The 17,126-nt window shown below is 43.1% G+C and overlaps 1 protein-coding gene across 1 annotated transcript in view; it reads left to right on the top strand.

Annotated features, from left to right (window-relative positions):
• LOC126260360 (chondroitin sulfate proteoglycan 4) overlaps window positions 1-17,126 on the top strand; it is a 577,728-nt gene that overhangs the window by 324,591 nt on the left and 236,011 nt on the right. The window contains exon 9 of the mRNA XM_049957687.1: window positions 8,367-8,622. Coding sequence (XP_049813644.1) covers window positions 8,367-8,622 — 256 coding nt within the window. The remainder of the gene's footprint in view (window positions 1-8,366; window positions 8,623-17,126) is intronic.

Below are 17,126 nucleotides of genomic sequence, written 5' to 3'. Positions count from 1 at the left end.
ATTCCCCACAACATTTTCTTTGTGTTCTGTCCAATTTCAGTTGTTCGTAATTGTAATTCCTAGGCATGTAGTTGAATTTACAGCGTTCGGATGAGATTGATTTATCGTGAAATAATTTTAACGAATTCCTTTTAGCATTCATGTAGATGACCAAACACTTTCCATTGTTTAGCGTCAACTGCCAATTTGGTGTTCTGATGGCTTTACTAGATGATAAACGACAACATCATCTGCAAACAATCTAAGACCGTTGCTCTGATTTTCTCCTAAAACGTTTTTATAGAAAAGGAACAACAGAGGGCCTATAACACTACGTTGTGAAAAGCCAGAAATCACATCCGTTTTACTTGATGACTTCCCGTCAATTACTACGAACTGTGACCAATCTGATGGGCAATCACGAATCACGGAATTTCACTACAAGCCGCTTGTGTGGTACAGTGTCAAAAGCCTTCTGTAAGTCTAGAAATACGCAATCAACTTGAAATCCGTTGTTAATAGTACTTAACACTTCGTGTGGGTAAAGGCTAGTTGCGTTCTACTAGAATTTTTTTTTAAAATCCTTGTTGATTATTTGTCAATAGCCCGTTCTCTTCGAGGCAATTCATAATGTTCCTCCTGGGTGTGCCTTAAAATAAAATATCTGCTTTCGGAATCTCTGTCTGACCATGGGGTAATGAAGCTGAAATCTTGTCGTGTCTCCAGGCCTATTCCAGGTATATCTCCTCGTCTTGTGATTCTTGAATATGGTATTCGCTAATACCACCTGAAATTTGATGCAGAGGCCGCCTCCATAACTGTGGAGTGGCTGCTGTGCGGGGGTGGGCGACTCGGGTTCGATTCTCAGCCGGGTCGGAGATTTTATGTGCTCGGTTCTTCTGTTGTTGTCCACATCATCGATTCACCATCATCGACGTGCAAGTAGCTGAAGTGGCGTCAAAGAAAAAAATCTTACTCTAGACGGCCGAACGATCCCAGACCGGTTACCCCTGTCAGTAATCCCATGCAGTCATTTTGTTTCACTTACGACAGAACTCAGTCTTTCCCAACACTATTCTCCACCTGATGTTCATGGTGTGAAACATCGAAACGCGTGGTGGGAAAAAAAAAGAAGTGACTGACATAAAAAAAATGGGTCAAATGGTTCAAATGGCTCTGAGCACTATGGGACTTAACATCGGAGGTCATCAGTCCCCTAGAACATAGAACTACTTAAACCTAACTAACATAAGGACATCACACACATCCATGCCCAAGGCAGGATTCGAACCTGCGACCGTAGCGATCGCACAGTTCCAGACTGAAGCGCCTAGAACCGCTCGGCCACACCGTCCGGCTGACTGACACAGTAAACTGTTTTATTTAAATAAAGCTATAATTCCATTCCTTAAATTTTTCTCTTTTTTTGTTTTCCGTTCTACACTTAATATGCGTATGCCATTAATACTTCAAAGTTCTACATTGTTATCCATACTGTGTTTATCTTAGCGTTATTATTCTGTGTATAGTTGTCAAATTAATGACGATGATGATAATAAAAATTATAATGGCATATGGCTCGATGGCCGAGTGCAGTCTGTCTATTAGACGCCAATTCCGCGAGTTTCCTGCCATTATCCTACTCCAGTTTTCATACTGCGAAAATGGGAACTATAGTTTAAAGTGAAATCGGAACTAAGTGTCGCTCCTGGCGCCTTGTGACACCGTCGAGAGGTGAAGGTTAGACTAAAGGCAGACAGGAAATTTTCATATCCCGACCTGGCTTCGGTCCCATGATCTTTCGTTTTCCAGGCACGCGCTTTACTGCTGGGCCACCAGGCTCGGTAGAGCACTGACGACGTTTTTAACTAAAGTTAAAGTAACAAAAATTGTAAAAACTATCTATAACACTTTTTGAAACGTTTAAAAATTTCCTGTGTATTCTCTCAATCGTATTTAACATTAAAATCTTTGTTTCAAAGTGATGATCAGTATCGGTTGATTAACTACTATCATCAGATATGACAATGAACAAACCAGAAGAATAATTTCTTAACAATGTAAAAATTGCTATTGGCCTTATTTATAAAAAATACAGGGAATTAACATATCACATGTAGTATTATAAATGCACTCGCAGTGTACAACACCGTTGCATCGTCCATAATATTCTTATTTTAAATCTTCAGGTAAAATTTGCTATGTACAGCTTACAACGAACTAAAGTCAAATATATTATGTTGTTGTTGTTGTTGTGGTGGTCTTCAGTCCTGAGACTGGTTTGATGCAGCTCTCCATGCTACTCTATCCTGTGCAAGCTTCTTCATCTCCCAGTACCTACTGCAACCTACATCCTTCTGAATCTGCTTAGTGTATTCATCTCTTGGTCTCCCTCTACGATTTTTACCCTCCACGCTGCCCTCCAATGCTAAATTTCTGATCCCTTGATGCCTCAGAACATGTCCTACCAACCGGTCCCTTCTTCTCGTCAAGATGTGCCACAAACTCCTCCACAATTCTATTCAATACCTCCTCATTGGTTATGTGATCTACCCATCTAATCTTCAGCATTCTTCTGTAGCACCACATTTCGAAAGCTTCTATTCTCCTCCTGTCCGAACTATTTATCGTCCATGTTTCACTTCCATACATTGCTACACTCCATACAAATACTTTCAGAAACGACTTCCTGACGCTTAAATCTATACTCGATGTTAACAAATTTCTCTTCTTCAGAAACGATTTCCTTGCCATTGCCAATCTACATTTTATATCCTCTCTACTTCGACCATCATCAGTTATTTTACTCCCTAAACAGCAAAACTCCTTTACTACTGTAAGTGTCTCATTTCCTAGTTATTATATTGCTAACGACGTCCTCCTGAGTAGTCCCCGCCCGGAGATCCGAATGGGGGACTATTTTACCTCCGGAATATTTTACATAAGAGGACGCCATCATCATTTAATCATACAGTAAAGCTGCATGTCCTCGGGAAAAAATACGGCTGCAGTTTCCCGTTGCTTTCAGCCGTTCGCAGTACCAGCACAGCAAGGCCGTTTTGGTTAATGTTACAAGGCCAGATCAGTCAATCATCCAGACTGTTGCCCCTGCAACTACTGAAAAGGCTGCTGCCCCTCTTCAGGAACAACATGTTTGTCTGGCCTCTCAACAGATACCCCTCCGTTGTGGTTGCACCTACGGTACGGCCATCTGTATCACTGAGGGACGCAAGCCTCCCCACCAACGGCAAGGTCCATGGTTCATGGGGGGATATTATGTTGTGGCAACAAATACGAAAAATAAATAGTTAATTAGAGGAAATACTATTTCGTTGAACGAATCGTTCTATATGTGACAGCAACTGAAAGAAAAAGCCCGTACATCATCGTAAAAAAAATCGTATACACAGAAACGTCCGTATATAATACTTTCGTAACAGTCAGTAACTGCAAGTAGAAATTTGTCTCTGAAAAGGTAGAAGTAAGTCACAAATGTTTGCGTTTTGTTAACCGCGCATAAAACTAATATGATTCTCCATAATTGTAAAATATTCACAGTGAAACATCCCATGTAAGCTGTACTTTAAGTGAAAAGTAAATCATAAAATGTATATACTACATCGCCACACTGGTTAACTTGTCAAAACAGTAAAGATATACACGTACACTGGGTGAAGTGTGATTCCCACCCCCTACCACCTACTCATAGTTTCAGCAATACTGACTTGTATTTAAATGAAAAATGCGAGTTAGTTACAGGAGTGCAGGTAGTTGGCGTTTTGGTATATAAACGATAAGCGAGAGAAAAGATTTTTCTTTTCCACCTTTTTTTAAAGAGAAAAAAGTTTAAATCTGTGTCAGTGCATATTGCAAAGGATAAAGAATATGTAATTTAACAATATTAAAAATGTCGTGTGGTCAAAAATAGATGAAGCAAACAAATGTTGTAATTTATCACGCGACATAAATCATCGTCATTCATAAGCAAAACTATTTAAATTAACAAATTTATTCGTCAGTACACAACATGGAACAATTAGTATAGTATATTTAATATTAAATGCAATTAGTGAGGACGACACGCCCTCATGGATGACGCGACCGCAGGCAGAACCGTTGTTGAGTTTGCATGCGCCGTTCGATGGAGGGGATTTGTAGCCCATGGCTTTCGGGCTGCCGCTCTCACCCTGCCTCTCTTGCTATGATCGCCGCCAGTTAGAATATCTCATCATCGACACTAAAATAATAGTTCTCACTAAATTGAGTTTGTTCGTTTAATATACGATCTTACGCGCCCTTCCTACTGTTATAAATTTCCAATTTCTTTAACAAAAGTAACCTGCTTCCCTTAGGCACATTGTGTAATACTTACGTTCCGCGAGTAGTGTCTCGTATTGCATGCTTCTGCATATCGAAAGCTGTTTCTTTGTTGAGTGTACAAGTGTTTCCTAAACCGAATGTCAAATGAACGACCAGTTCAGCCGAAATAATAGCGGTCACAGCCGTTACACATTATTGTGTTCGCCCCAAATTTCTAAATTTATCCAGTTTTTTATCTATTCGGTTGTCTGAAAACCGACCTTAACGTCCGTTTTCAGGAAGCATTGTTCAATCTTATTAGAAATTGGTCCATTATGGATCGTGGTTGTATATCTGTTTTTAGCATTATGATCTCATTCTTGTTTGCTGTGCTGTCGCTGGTTTCAGAAGCTAGGTCTTTCTTTCTAAATTTATGGTGCACTTTTTTGCCTCGGAAGCCTGATATCAGTTGCCAAAAGCAATCTGTATCAGTGTACTAGATTCTTTCTTAGGTTAGTTTTTGTGTGAAGACAAACGTAATATTCAATTTATCTTTAGAAAGAAAGCGTTCTTTTACTCTTTTCTTTGATGAAATGGTTTAAATTTACGCGTCACTACGACCATGTCCTCCACAGCATTCTATCCTCATGATAATTATTTGTTTTTAGATTAACATACCATATTTAAAAGCTCTCCTTCTCATTTTACTTTTTCGGAAACTTAGATACTTAAATAGTTATTCCTAGTCAAAGTCGTTGTATTCCAGAATGTTGGAACACTAATAAGTAGTCCTTCCATTATCAGTTTTTTTTAAATGTATACTTTTCGCAAAAGTAACGCGTTAGTTAACAAAATATTGCAATTACAAAATTTAACTTCCCAGAAAATGGGCTTTGGAATTCGAAGTGCACGTTATAACGTCCCTATCATCAAGTAGTACCTACCATTTTTAACATGTTTTCATTATACAGTTTACAATTAAACCAAATACCGTGTATGTGTATTACCTTTTTTCTCGTCTTTTGTATTTTCATTGAGTATGTAATTACTGAGTGTTTCAGCATTTTGTAATTCCTCCATATGGTGCGTCTTTCAACAGGTAGTCGATACGTAAATTCATACACCAGTTTCAGGTCAGTGAGTATTTATTGTTCGGTAGTCGTCTAGCACTGAAAGAACACAATTACCGTGTTAACTATCTGTGTTGCCACTCACTGGGTCACAAGCGGATTATGTGAGTCGCTGACGTGTGTTATTATATCCACCAAAGTTACAAGCTACTGCGTTTAGTATCAATAAATATGAAAAACTGAAAAATAAGGTTTGGAAGTGTTCTGCAAATTTACTTAATAACTGTTTAAAGCACTAAGTAACCAACAGGAAATTAGCGATAGAAGGAGATCATCCAAAGAAGGCATCCAAAACGGATGGTAACGTTACAAGTTCTTCCAGAGATTTCAGTTGGTGTGCATAAATACAGAGGTCCTCCAGTATCTGTACACTGTCTAAACTTTAGTAGACAGTTTTCTTTCCTGCCTATGTAATTCCTTAACTGAAGAGGAAGGGAAGGGCGCTCTCTGCCATCCCTTTGTTCTTACTGCTCATTCCTTCTACTTGCAAGGCTTGCTAGGCCCTCTAGTAAAGACTGAACTTCGTAGCGCCGGGCGGAGTGGCCGAGCGGTTCTAGGCGTTACAGTCTGGAACCGCGCAACCGCTACGGTCGCAGGTTCGAATCCTGCCTCGGGCATGGATGTGTGTCATGCCCTTAGGTTTAACTAGTTCTAAGTTCTAGGGGACTGATGACCTGAGCAGTTAAGTCCCATAGTGCTCAGAGCCATTTGAACCATTTGAACTTCGTAGCATGAAACACATAGCAGGTGGGTCATTCATCGTGATGTCGATGACACACGAAGTTATTCGTCTCTGTCTCGCTACCAAAATATTCACGACAAAGTATTGAGAGGTTCTCCCCTAAAATTATAAACAAAATCTGAATTACGCTGTAGTAATGATTAGTTTTAACATTACGACTGGAAGACCAAGAACGAAGTGCTCAGTTGAAAGGAGTGTAAGACAGGGATGTAGTCTCCTGCCCCTAAGTTTCCGTCCATGCTTCTAAGGCGCAATGACGAAAATAAAGGAAAAGCTGAAGAGTGGAATTAAAATTCAGAGTGAAGTGTGTCAGTGGTAAGATTTACTGATGACATCATTACACTCAATGAAAGCGAACAGGGATGTGTTGAAAAGAATGAGAAGTGTAATGAGTACACCAAGTGAATTGAGAATAAACAGAAAAAAGACAAAATTAATGAGGAGTAGGGAAAATCAGAATAACGATAAACTTAATCCCAATATTGGCGACTACGAAGAGGGTGAAGTGGAAGAAATCTGCAACTTGGGAAGCAAAGTAACTCGTAATAGACGAAGCAAGGAGGACATACGAAAGGCGAAGTAAGGAGAAGTAGCAGAAATGAGTACAGTGAGAAGCCTGACATCACAATTGGAGTTCGCGATGTAGGCGAACGTAAGTTATCCTGCTACCTAGGCAGCAAAATAATCCAAGACGCATTAGTCAAAGACATAAAAAGCAGCCTAGCACTAGCAAATAGAGCATTCCTGGCGAAGGGAGGTTTACTAATATCAAAAATATGTCTCAATTTGAGGAAGAAATTTTTGAGAGTGTACGTTTGGAGCACAGCATTGTATGGTGGAGAAACATGGACTGTGGGAAAAATAGAACCCTTTGCGATGTGGTGCTAAAGAAGGATGTTGAGAATTAGGTGGACAGTTAAGGTAAGGAATGATGACGTTCTGCGCTGAATAGGAGAGGTTCAAATGGTTCAAATGGCTCTGAGCACTATGGGACTTAACTTCTGAGGTCATCAGTCCCCTATAACTTAGAACTACTTAAACCTAACTAACCTAAGGACATCACAGACATCCATGCCCGAGGCAGGATTCGAACGTGCGGCCGTAGCGCCGCGCGGTTCCAGACTGCAGCGCCTAGAACTGCTTGGCCATTCCGGTCGGCTGAATAGGAGAGGAAAAGACTGACAAGGTGAAGGGACAAAATGATAGGACATGTGTTAAGACATCATAGAAAGACTTCTATGGTAGTAGAGGGGACTCCAGGAGATAACAACTGAGATTCATTCGAAGAATCCTAAGGAAATGCAATCCGAAAACAAAGGAAGTAGGTTACAGTACGCTTGTTCGCCCACTGCTTGAATACTGCTCACAGGTGTGGGATCCGTACCAGGTAGGGTTGATAGAAGAGATAGAGAAGATCCAACGGAAAGCAGTGCGCTTCGTTGCTGGATCATTTAGTAATCGCGAAAGCGTTACGGAGATGATAGATAAACTCCAATGGAAAACTCTGCAGGAGAGAGGCTCAGTAGCTCGGTACGGGCTTTTGTTGAAGTTTCGAGAACATACCTTCACCGAGGAGTCAAGCAGTATATTGCTCCCTCCTACGTATATCTCGCGAAGAGACCGTGAGGATAAAATCAGAGAGATTAGAGCCCACACAGAGACATACCGACAATCCTTCTTTCCACGAACAATACGAGACTGGAATAGAAGGGAGAACCGATAGAGGTACTCAAGGTACCCTCCGCCACACGCCGTCAGGTGGCTTGCGGAGTATGGATGTAGATTTAGATGTAGATGTACAGGACGTCAGAGACTGGAATACATCCAGTAAATAATTATTAAGGATGTAGGTTACAATTGCTGCTCTGCGATGAAAAGTTTGGCACAGGAGACAACTTCGTGGCAGCAAACTAGTCAGCGAATGAAATGTGGTTCATGATGTAGACGCGGGCTTGATGGTAATCCTTACATCTTAGATTACAGTAGCCAATGAGGTTACAAGACTATTCTGTTGGCGCAGTTTCTCACGACAAGTGTAGTTGTAGTACTATATGGTGTTCGTTCCTCACTTCGCTGACGTTATCCGTCAGCTACTGTATCTTTGCTCAAATGAAAAGTGAGAAATTGGAAAAAAAGTTGATGGCTGCCAGAGCCAGAATTGCCAAACACACTTGCTCGCTGTATGAAACTCTGGTTCCCGCTGTGGGGCTGTGCAGGACGTGGGCGCGGCTGCAGCCGGGGAACCTGTCTTTCGCGGTGAACGCGGACGACCCCAGCCTGGACGTGCGCTACGAGGTGGTGCGTCCGCCGCAGTTCGGCCACGTGCAGCGGCTGCGCGGCGCGGGCGCCGACGGGCCCTCCTCCACTCCGTCGCAGTGGGTCAACGTGGACCACTTCACCAACCACCAGCTGGCGCGCGGGCTCGTCCGCTACGTGCACACCGAGGGCGCGCCCGCCCACGACGACTTCAAGGTGAGCCCCGACACTGCCGCCTGCACCGGGACCGAGGCTACAGGGCGGTCCGATGCGGCCAGACATCATTACTTGTTGCATAAAAAGTTCTCGGTTTTCTTGCCGCATCAGATTTGGATCAAATCCCAAGCTTTCGATGACTACCTCCGTCATCTTCGTCAGGGGTAAAATTGACTGTCGTGGACCGTTTTTTTTTTTTTCTTTATTGTGATTTCATTCCCCTGCCTGGTATCAGCGGCACAATCCGCCGCTCTTCTGCCCAATGACAAGACAACTTAAAATAAGAATAAAATGTTACATACATAAGGTGATAAAGGGGAACTTAAAACAGAATAACGGGGGAAAATGGAGGTAAAAAATAGAGACTAACATGGAGATGTTAATGGAGGACAGTTAAAAAAATGTCACCAGGAAGCTAAAAAACACAGTTGGCGATTCTTCAAAACTCAGAGAAGACACTGAATGGACATGCACACGTTAAAAGTCGGCCACAGTAGTAAAAACACTATGGAACAACACACTTAAAACCCACTTGGAGCACACACGACAAAGAATAAAACTGCCAGGCGGGATCTGCCGAGGGAAAGGGCATAGAGGATGGAAAAGGAGGGGAGAGCAAGGGGCAGCAGGGGAAGCGGCGGGATGAAGAGAGGAGGGGCATCAATGGGTACACGAAGAGGCAGGAGACACAAGGGGCGGAAGATGAAGAGGGAAGACAGGGCAGGAGGGAGTGCAGAGACACTGAAGGAGGCAAACGAGATGGAGGGGGAGTAGGAGGGGGAAGCCGCTCAGGAGGAGGGAGGGGGAGGAGAGGGAGCCCTGAGGAGGAGGCAGGAAGATGGGGTTAGCGTTGGTAGGAAGGGTTGATGTCTGAGCAAAGCTCATCATCCGGGAGGGGTAGACGGTGGGCGTTGGGAAAGGAGATGAAGGTTGTGGAGATGGAGAGAGATTGGGACACAATGATAAAGGCGCGGCAACTGGTTGGGGGTGGAGAGGAATGGAGACACCAGGGGGTGAGGGGGATCAAAGCGCCGGACAATATATAGTGTGCAGATGTGTTCAAGGAAAAGGAGAAGGTGGGGGAATGGGATGAGGCCGTAGAGGATGCGCGTGGGGGACGGAAAGCGGATGCGGAAGGTGAAGCGCATGGCGTTCGAGGATTGGAGGGCAACAACTGTGTGGAAAAACAGCGTCACCTGCAATACCGGTATCTAGAAAAATAAGCAGTGGCTGAGCACAGTTTGTTAAATAAACATAAGATTTTATTTGATGAAACAAGACTACTTTCTCACGCTTCTAACTATTGGGACTCTGTCATTAGGGAAGCAGTTGAAATCAGACTCTGTGAAAATAATTTCAACAGAGACTCCACTTACGCACTCAGCAATGCATGGAAGCGCGCAATTGATACCGTCTGTTGCGATGGATGGCGCTGCAAGCAACGCTGGATAAAGCGCACAAACAAAATCTATAGATATAGAGGCCGCCATCTCGGTACGCGCCGTTTTCACCGTGACGTCATCCAGCCAATGAGAAGCGGTCCACTGCTTATAAAAGCGGAAACCTCGCCGGTCCACGACAGTCAATTTTACCCCTGACGAAGACGACGGAAGTAGTCACCGAAAGCTTGGTATTTGATCCAAATTTGACGCGGCAAGTAAACCGAGAACTTTTTATGCAAGGACTCCGTCGTGAAAGACTTCGTAATCATGTCATATCATATCATTATTTATTGAAAACACTCTCAGACAAAAAAATACGCACCTCGAAGGAATTAATGGAATGGGACGGAAATCGATAGCTGCGATGTACATTTACAAACAAACAAATGATTACAATAAAAAATGAATGATCTATTCAAAAGAAAGAGCTATACAAATTGGATGGCGTAATAACACGCTGGCCCACCTCTGGTCCTTAACGCAAGCAGCTATTCGGCTTGGCATTGATTGCTATGTCCTCCTGAGGGCTATTCTGTGCAACTGGCCCTTAGGTCGTCAAAATCTCGAGCTAGCTGGAGGCATCTGCCCATAATCCTTCAAACGTTCTCAATTGAGGAGAAATCTTGTGACCTTGCTGGCCAAGGTTGGTTTAGCAAGCTCGAAGACAACCAGTAGAATCTCTCGCCATGTACGGACGGGCATTACCTTGCTGAAATGTGAGCCCAAGAGGGCTTCCCACGAAAGGCAACAAAACAGGGCGTAGAATATCGTCGACATACTACACGTCATCGGGGCTCAGTTCGAAGTGTAACTCATCACCGAAAGCAATTCCACTTCAGTTAATGAGATTCCAGGACGAAGACGTGACTGGACACCCCTTAGACAGCGCTGGGACACTAACCTGAATGTCGCACGCCATACAGCCCGACAACCATGACTAATAGTTTGGAGTGCCACTTCCTTGCGTAGCTGGACCCCCTTGGTTATCGTCCCCGGCACCCTCGGAACAAACGGTACGTCTATAATATACTATTCCCCATTTTGTTGCGCTTCATGGGAAGATATCCTGGGCTTATATGTCAGTAAGACATGTACACTACGGAAGTTTCTAATGCTTGTCATTGTGCTTGCGAAATCCTACCGTTGTAGGATCTCTCGCCAATTGAGAACATTTGGAACTTTATGAGCAGGGCAAGCTTTTGACAATGTTGACAGGAATACTCTCTTTCAAATTCTAAGGGTGGCACGGGTAAAATACAGGGAGCGAAAGGTTATTTACAATTTGTACAGAAACGAGATTGCAGTTATAAGAGTCGAGGGGCATGAAAGGGAAGCAGTGGTTGTTAAGGGAGTGAGACAGGGCTCTAGCCTCTCCCCGATGTTATTCAATCTGTATATTGACCAATCAGTAAAGGAAACAAAAGAAAAATTCGAAGTAGGCATTAAAATCTGTGGAGAAGAAATAAAAACTTTGAGGTTCGCAGATGACATTGTAATTCTGTCAGAGGCAGCAAAGGACTTCGAAGAGCAGTTGAACGGAATGGACAGTGTCTTGAAACGAGGATATAAGATGAACAACAACAAAAGAAAAACTAGGATAATGGAATGTAGTCGAATTAACTCAGGTGATGCTGAGGGAATTAGATTAGGAAATGAGACACTTAAACTAATAAAAGAGTTTTGCTATTTGGGGTGCAAAGTAACTGATGATGGTCGACGTAGAGAGGATATAAAAAGTAGACTGGCAACGGCAACGAAAGCGTTTCTGAAGAAGAGAAATTTGTTAATATCGAGTATGGATGTAAGTGTCAGGAAGTCGTTTCTGAAAGTATTTTTAAGGAGTGTAGCCATGTATGGAAGTGAAACATGGACGATAAATAGTTTGGACAAGAAATGAATAAAAGCTTTCGAAATGTGGTGCTACAGAAGAATGCTGAAGATTAGATAGGTAGATCACATAACTAATGAGGAGGTGTTGAATAGAATTGTGGAGGAGTTTGTGGCACAACTTGACAAGAAGGGACCGGTTGGTAGGATATGTTCTGAGGCATCAAGGGATCACAAATTTAGCACTGGAGGGCAGCGTGGAGGGTAAAAATCGTAGACGGAGACCAAGAGATGAATACACTAAGCAGATTCAGAGGGATGTAGGTTGCAGTCAGTACTGGGAGATGAAGCAGCTTTCACACGATAGAGTAGCATGGAGAGCTGCATCAAACCAGTCTCAGGACTGAAGACCACCACCACCACAACAACAACAACAACAACAACAACATGAACAGGGCCCTCTACAACCGAAACCGCCAATGGGACAGAATTTGGCAGCATGTCCCACAGAAAGACATCAAACGACTCTCTCAATCAGTGCCAAGATGTATTACTGCTTGAATAAGGGCCGTAAGCGGAGCAATACGTTATTAACTTGCTCAATTTGTGAAGCTCTTTCCCTTGAATAAATCATCCAGTTTTTCTGAAACTGTAATGATTTGTTTGTCTGCACATTTGCGTCATATTTACCGATTTCCGCCCCATTCGGGTAATTGATTCTTGGTGTGTCGGTTCCTTTTTTTTATAGTCTTAGAGTGTATGATCCAAACACTTCCCCCACAGATTTTACTCTCTGTAGTCCCGTATAGTAACATGGAAATTATTCCATACTTCAAGTGCTCTCCACATGTTCCTTTCTTCGGCGATGCTATGGACATCCAACTCATTTCTTATCTTGTAAGCTTACCTAGTTTTCCTCAACATTCTACAGCACTACATCGCAAACACTTCGCTTTCCTTCTCTTCCAGTTTAGCCCACAGTCCTCGAATCACTTGGCCACAATGGTTTGCGCCAAACGTCTATAATCAGAAGTTTATTCTTGAAATTAAGACCGATATTCGATATTAGCAGACTTCTTTTGGCCAGTAATCCTCTCTTTTCCTGTGCCAGCCTGCCTTTTATGTCCTCCTGGATTCATCTATCGTGTGTTACTTTGCTTCCAAGACAACAGATTTCTTCCACTTCATCTGCTTCGTGGTCGTCAATATCATTGTTAAGTGTATCTTTAATCTCATTTATCCTACTCCTCATTACTTTTATCTTTGTGCGGTTTATTCTCAATTCATGTACTATGCTCAATAGGCCGTTCATTCCATTCAACAGTTCCTTAATCCTCGCCCCCCCCCCCCCCCCCCCCCATATTCTGTGAGAGCAATGTCTTCAGCGATTGTTCTCATTGACATGTTTACATCCTGGATTTTAATCGTTTATGAATTTTTTTTTTAATTTTCATATATCTCCGTCAAACTGACCTAGGGCAGCAAATTTCCACAGCCTGACTGAAACCCAATACACTATCTGATAAAAAGTATCCTGACAGATTAGCCGAGCGGTCTAAGTCGCTGCAGTCATGGACTGTGCGGCTGATCCCGGCGGAGATTCGAGTCCTCCCTCGGGCATGGGTGTGTGTGTTTGTCCTTAGAATAATTTAGGTTACGTAGTGTGTAAGCTTAGGGACTGATGACCTTAGCAGTTAAGTCCCATAACATTTCACATACATTTGAACATTTTTTTAGCGTCCTGACACCTATTAACAGACATTAATATGGAGTGTGCCCATTCTTCTACTTTATAAATGCTTGAACTTTGCCGGGGACGTTTTCCGTGATGTTTTTCAGTGTCTGTGGAAGAAAGGCTGACCATTTATCCTCGATGAAAATCCGAAACCAAACAAGTTGGTGATGTAGGATGCTATGGTCTGGACGGAAGGCGGCGGTCTATTCATCATAAAAGTTTTCCGTTGCGCTCGGGCCTGGACTCTGGGCGGGCCAGTCAATTTCGGGCATGTTACTGACCACAAAACCATAGTCTCATACTCGTAAATGCTGTTTCATGAGAGCGAGTGTTGTCATGCTAATATCAACAATGATCGTCTCCAAACTGCATTCAGTGCATATTGTACTCATATCCCTCCACACTTAGTGTTTTCTTACGTTCAGTAGGGTAGCCACCTCCTCCGCACATCACTGCTGGCATTTCATGTGACGGCAGGTACCGTTGTCCAGGCATTTGCGAAACCCACTTGTGTAGCTTTAGAGGAGTTGAAGCGTACACCATGTTCGAATTTACTGAGCTCTCCAAACCTACCTACTGCTTCTCTACTATCCACCCAACACTCCTACCCTCCTTTTGTACCGACGGGTCAGTTTCTCGTGACAGCTACTGATTAATTCTGCGTTACACAGGGGTATTCGGAAGCTTCTGATCAAACAGTGTATGTCTTTCCTAAATATTTCCTTACAAAATTCTCTCTGAGGCAAAGTTAAGATATCATTCGATCTGTCAAGCACTAGGTTTGATTCTTTACATTCTACCGGCATGTTTGTGGACAGTTCGGTCTTTTTCCAGTCTCGTGCTAATCTTTTCATCTCTTTTGTCTTAGAACATCCATAATCTGTTTTCCTTATATTGATTTTCTCTTTCTGTTACTCCTTCAGCGCCAGATTCACTATTCTGCAGCTGATGTCCCACAAACTTGTCCCTTCTTCTGGTAATACTGTTCCCCAAACGTCTTCCCTCATCTATCCTTTCTAGCACATTTTCATTTCGTAGTTAATTTTGAACCTTCTTGGACACATCCGTTTATCGAATGCCACAGTTTTATTTGGATGTCGAGTGATCCACATATCAGTTCCACATAGTGCTGTCTTCTGAAATGTCAGAAACTTCTTTCACATTTCCTTATCAATATCTGAAACTAACAGAGATCATTTATTCAAGAAAGCTTGTTTCGCCTATGCCAATCTATTATTGCTATCTTCCTGGCTTCAGCATTCCAGTAAAATAGTCTTTCCTATGGGCTTCTGATCATGACCTTCACCTTTCCTTTTCTCGCCTTTACACCAGTACCTGTGGTAGGTATGATGAATATTGCTTTCAACAGAGTCGATTCTTCCTTCCTTTCTGCCAGATGTGCTACGTCTTCTCGAAAACAATATCGTCAGCATTTGTACCCGTAACAGTTTCATACCTTCTCCAGTTTTTCCCTGTTTCTTGATTCTTAAATATAAAACTTTAGCAAACATAGTGCACACCTGCAACCTTGGCTCATATACTTCTGAACGCCATCTTTCCACAACTGTAAGTGCAGTGTCAGAATTACTCCTGTTCTCTCCCTGAAACGAACTGATTTTCGTCCAGTACCCCTTCAACTTCTCTTCCTGATTAGGTTGTACGTAGTTATTGTCGCCTACCTCTTAGACTGATTATCTGTTATATTGTTGTTTACTGTGGTGCCTGTGAACTCCAGTGGAGTTTGAAGAATTACACTGGCTATCAGAAATTTGGAAGAAAACAGTCTTCAATGTTGCTCCGTATCAGTCGGATCGTTAGATGTGCTCGGATGGCTCGGTAGAGTGATTACCCCCGAAAGCAAGCATGTGTTGAGATACGTGAGCTAGGCCGCGGAAGGTGGTGCTCCGGTTAAGCCATTTGGGAAGGGTAGTTCTCAGATCCAGAGTAATGATATCTGTGGACATCCTTACCATGTCAAGTGAACGACAGAGTGTAGCGTTTCCGTCTCACACTCAATTTCTTCCGAGGTGTTGTTCCGCCCCTCTGATCAGGAAGAAATACAGGACTATTACAAATGATTGAAGCGATTTCATAAATTCACTGTAGCTTCATTCATTGACATATGGTCACGACACACTACAGATACGTAGAAAAACTCATAAAGTTTTGTTCGGCTGAAGCCGCACTTCAGGTTTCTGCCGCCAGAGCGCTCGAGAGCGCAGTGAGACAAAATGGGGACAGGAGCCGAGATAGCGTATGTCGTGCTTGAAATGCACTCACATCAGTCAGTCATAACAGTGCAACGACACTTCAGGACGAAGTTCAACAAAGATCCACCAACTGCTAACTCCATTCGGCGATGGTATGCGCAGTTTAAAGCTTCTGGATGCCTTTGTAAAGGGAAATCTACGGGTCGGCCTGCAGTGAGCGAAGAAACGGTTGAACGCGTGCGGGAAAGTTTCACGCGTAGCCCGCGGAAGTCGACGAATAAAGCAAGCAGGGAGCTAAACGTACCACAGCCGACGGTTTGGAAAATCTTACGGAAAAGGTTAAAGCATAAGCCTTACCGTTTACAATTGCTACAAGCCCTGACACCCGATGACAAAGTCAAACGCTTTGAATTTTCGGCGCGGTTGCAACAGCTCATGGAAGAGGATGCGTTCAGTGCGAAACTTGTTTTCAGTGATGAAGCAACATTTTTCTTAATGGTGAAGTGAACAGACACAATGTGCGAATCTGGGCGGTAGAGAATCCTCACGAATTCGTGCAGCAAATTCGCAATTCACCAAAAGTTAACGTGTTTTGTGCAATCTCACGGTTTAAAGTTTACGGCCCCTTTTTCTTCTGCGAAAAAAACGTTACAGGACACGTGTATCTGGACATGCTGGAAAATTGGCTCATGCCACAACTGGAGACCGACAGCGCCGACTTCATCTTTCAACAGGATGGTGCTCCACCGCACTTCCATCATGATGTTCGGCATTTCTTAAACAGGAGATTGGAAAGCCGATGGATCGGTCGTGGTGGAGATCATGATCAGCAATTCATGTCATGGCCTCCACGCTCTCCCGACTTGACCCCATGCGATTTCTTTCTGTGGGGTTATGTCAAAGATTCAGTGTTTAAACCTCCTCTACCAAGAAACGTGCCAGAACTGCGAGCTCGCATCAACGATGCTTTCGAACTCGTTGATGGGGACATGCTGCGCCGAGTGTGGGAGGAACTTGATTATCGGCTTGATGTCTGCCGAATCACTAAAGAGGCACATATCGAACATTTGTGAATGCCTAAAAAAACTTTTTGAGTTTTTGTGTGTGTGTGCAAAGCATTGTAAAAATATCTCAAATAATAAAGTTATTGTAGAGCTGCGAAATCGCTTCAGTCATTTGTAATAACCCTGTATTACGGTTTAATTTCCTGTCGTCGAATGGATCATTACAGATTCAAAAATAAACTCACATGAAATGATGAGGAATAGCAGCTACCATTCGGGCTCAGTA

The sequence above is a fragment of the Schistocerca nitens genome, chromosome 5 (assembly GCF_023898315.1).
Source record: "Schistocerca nitens isolate TAMUIC-IGC-003100 chromosome 5, iqSchNite1.1, whole genome shotgun sequence".
Lineage (NCBI taxonomy): Eukaryota > Metazoa > Arthropoda > Insecta > Orthoptera > Acrididae > Schistocerca > Schistocerca nitens.
The sequence above is the reverse complement of the archived record's forward strand: the minus strand, read 5'-3'. Positions and strand labels throughout refer to the sequence as shown.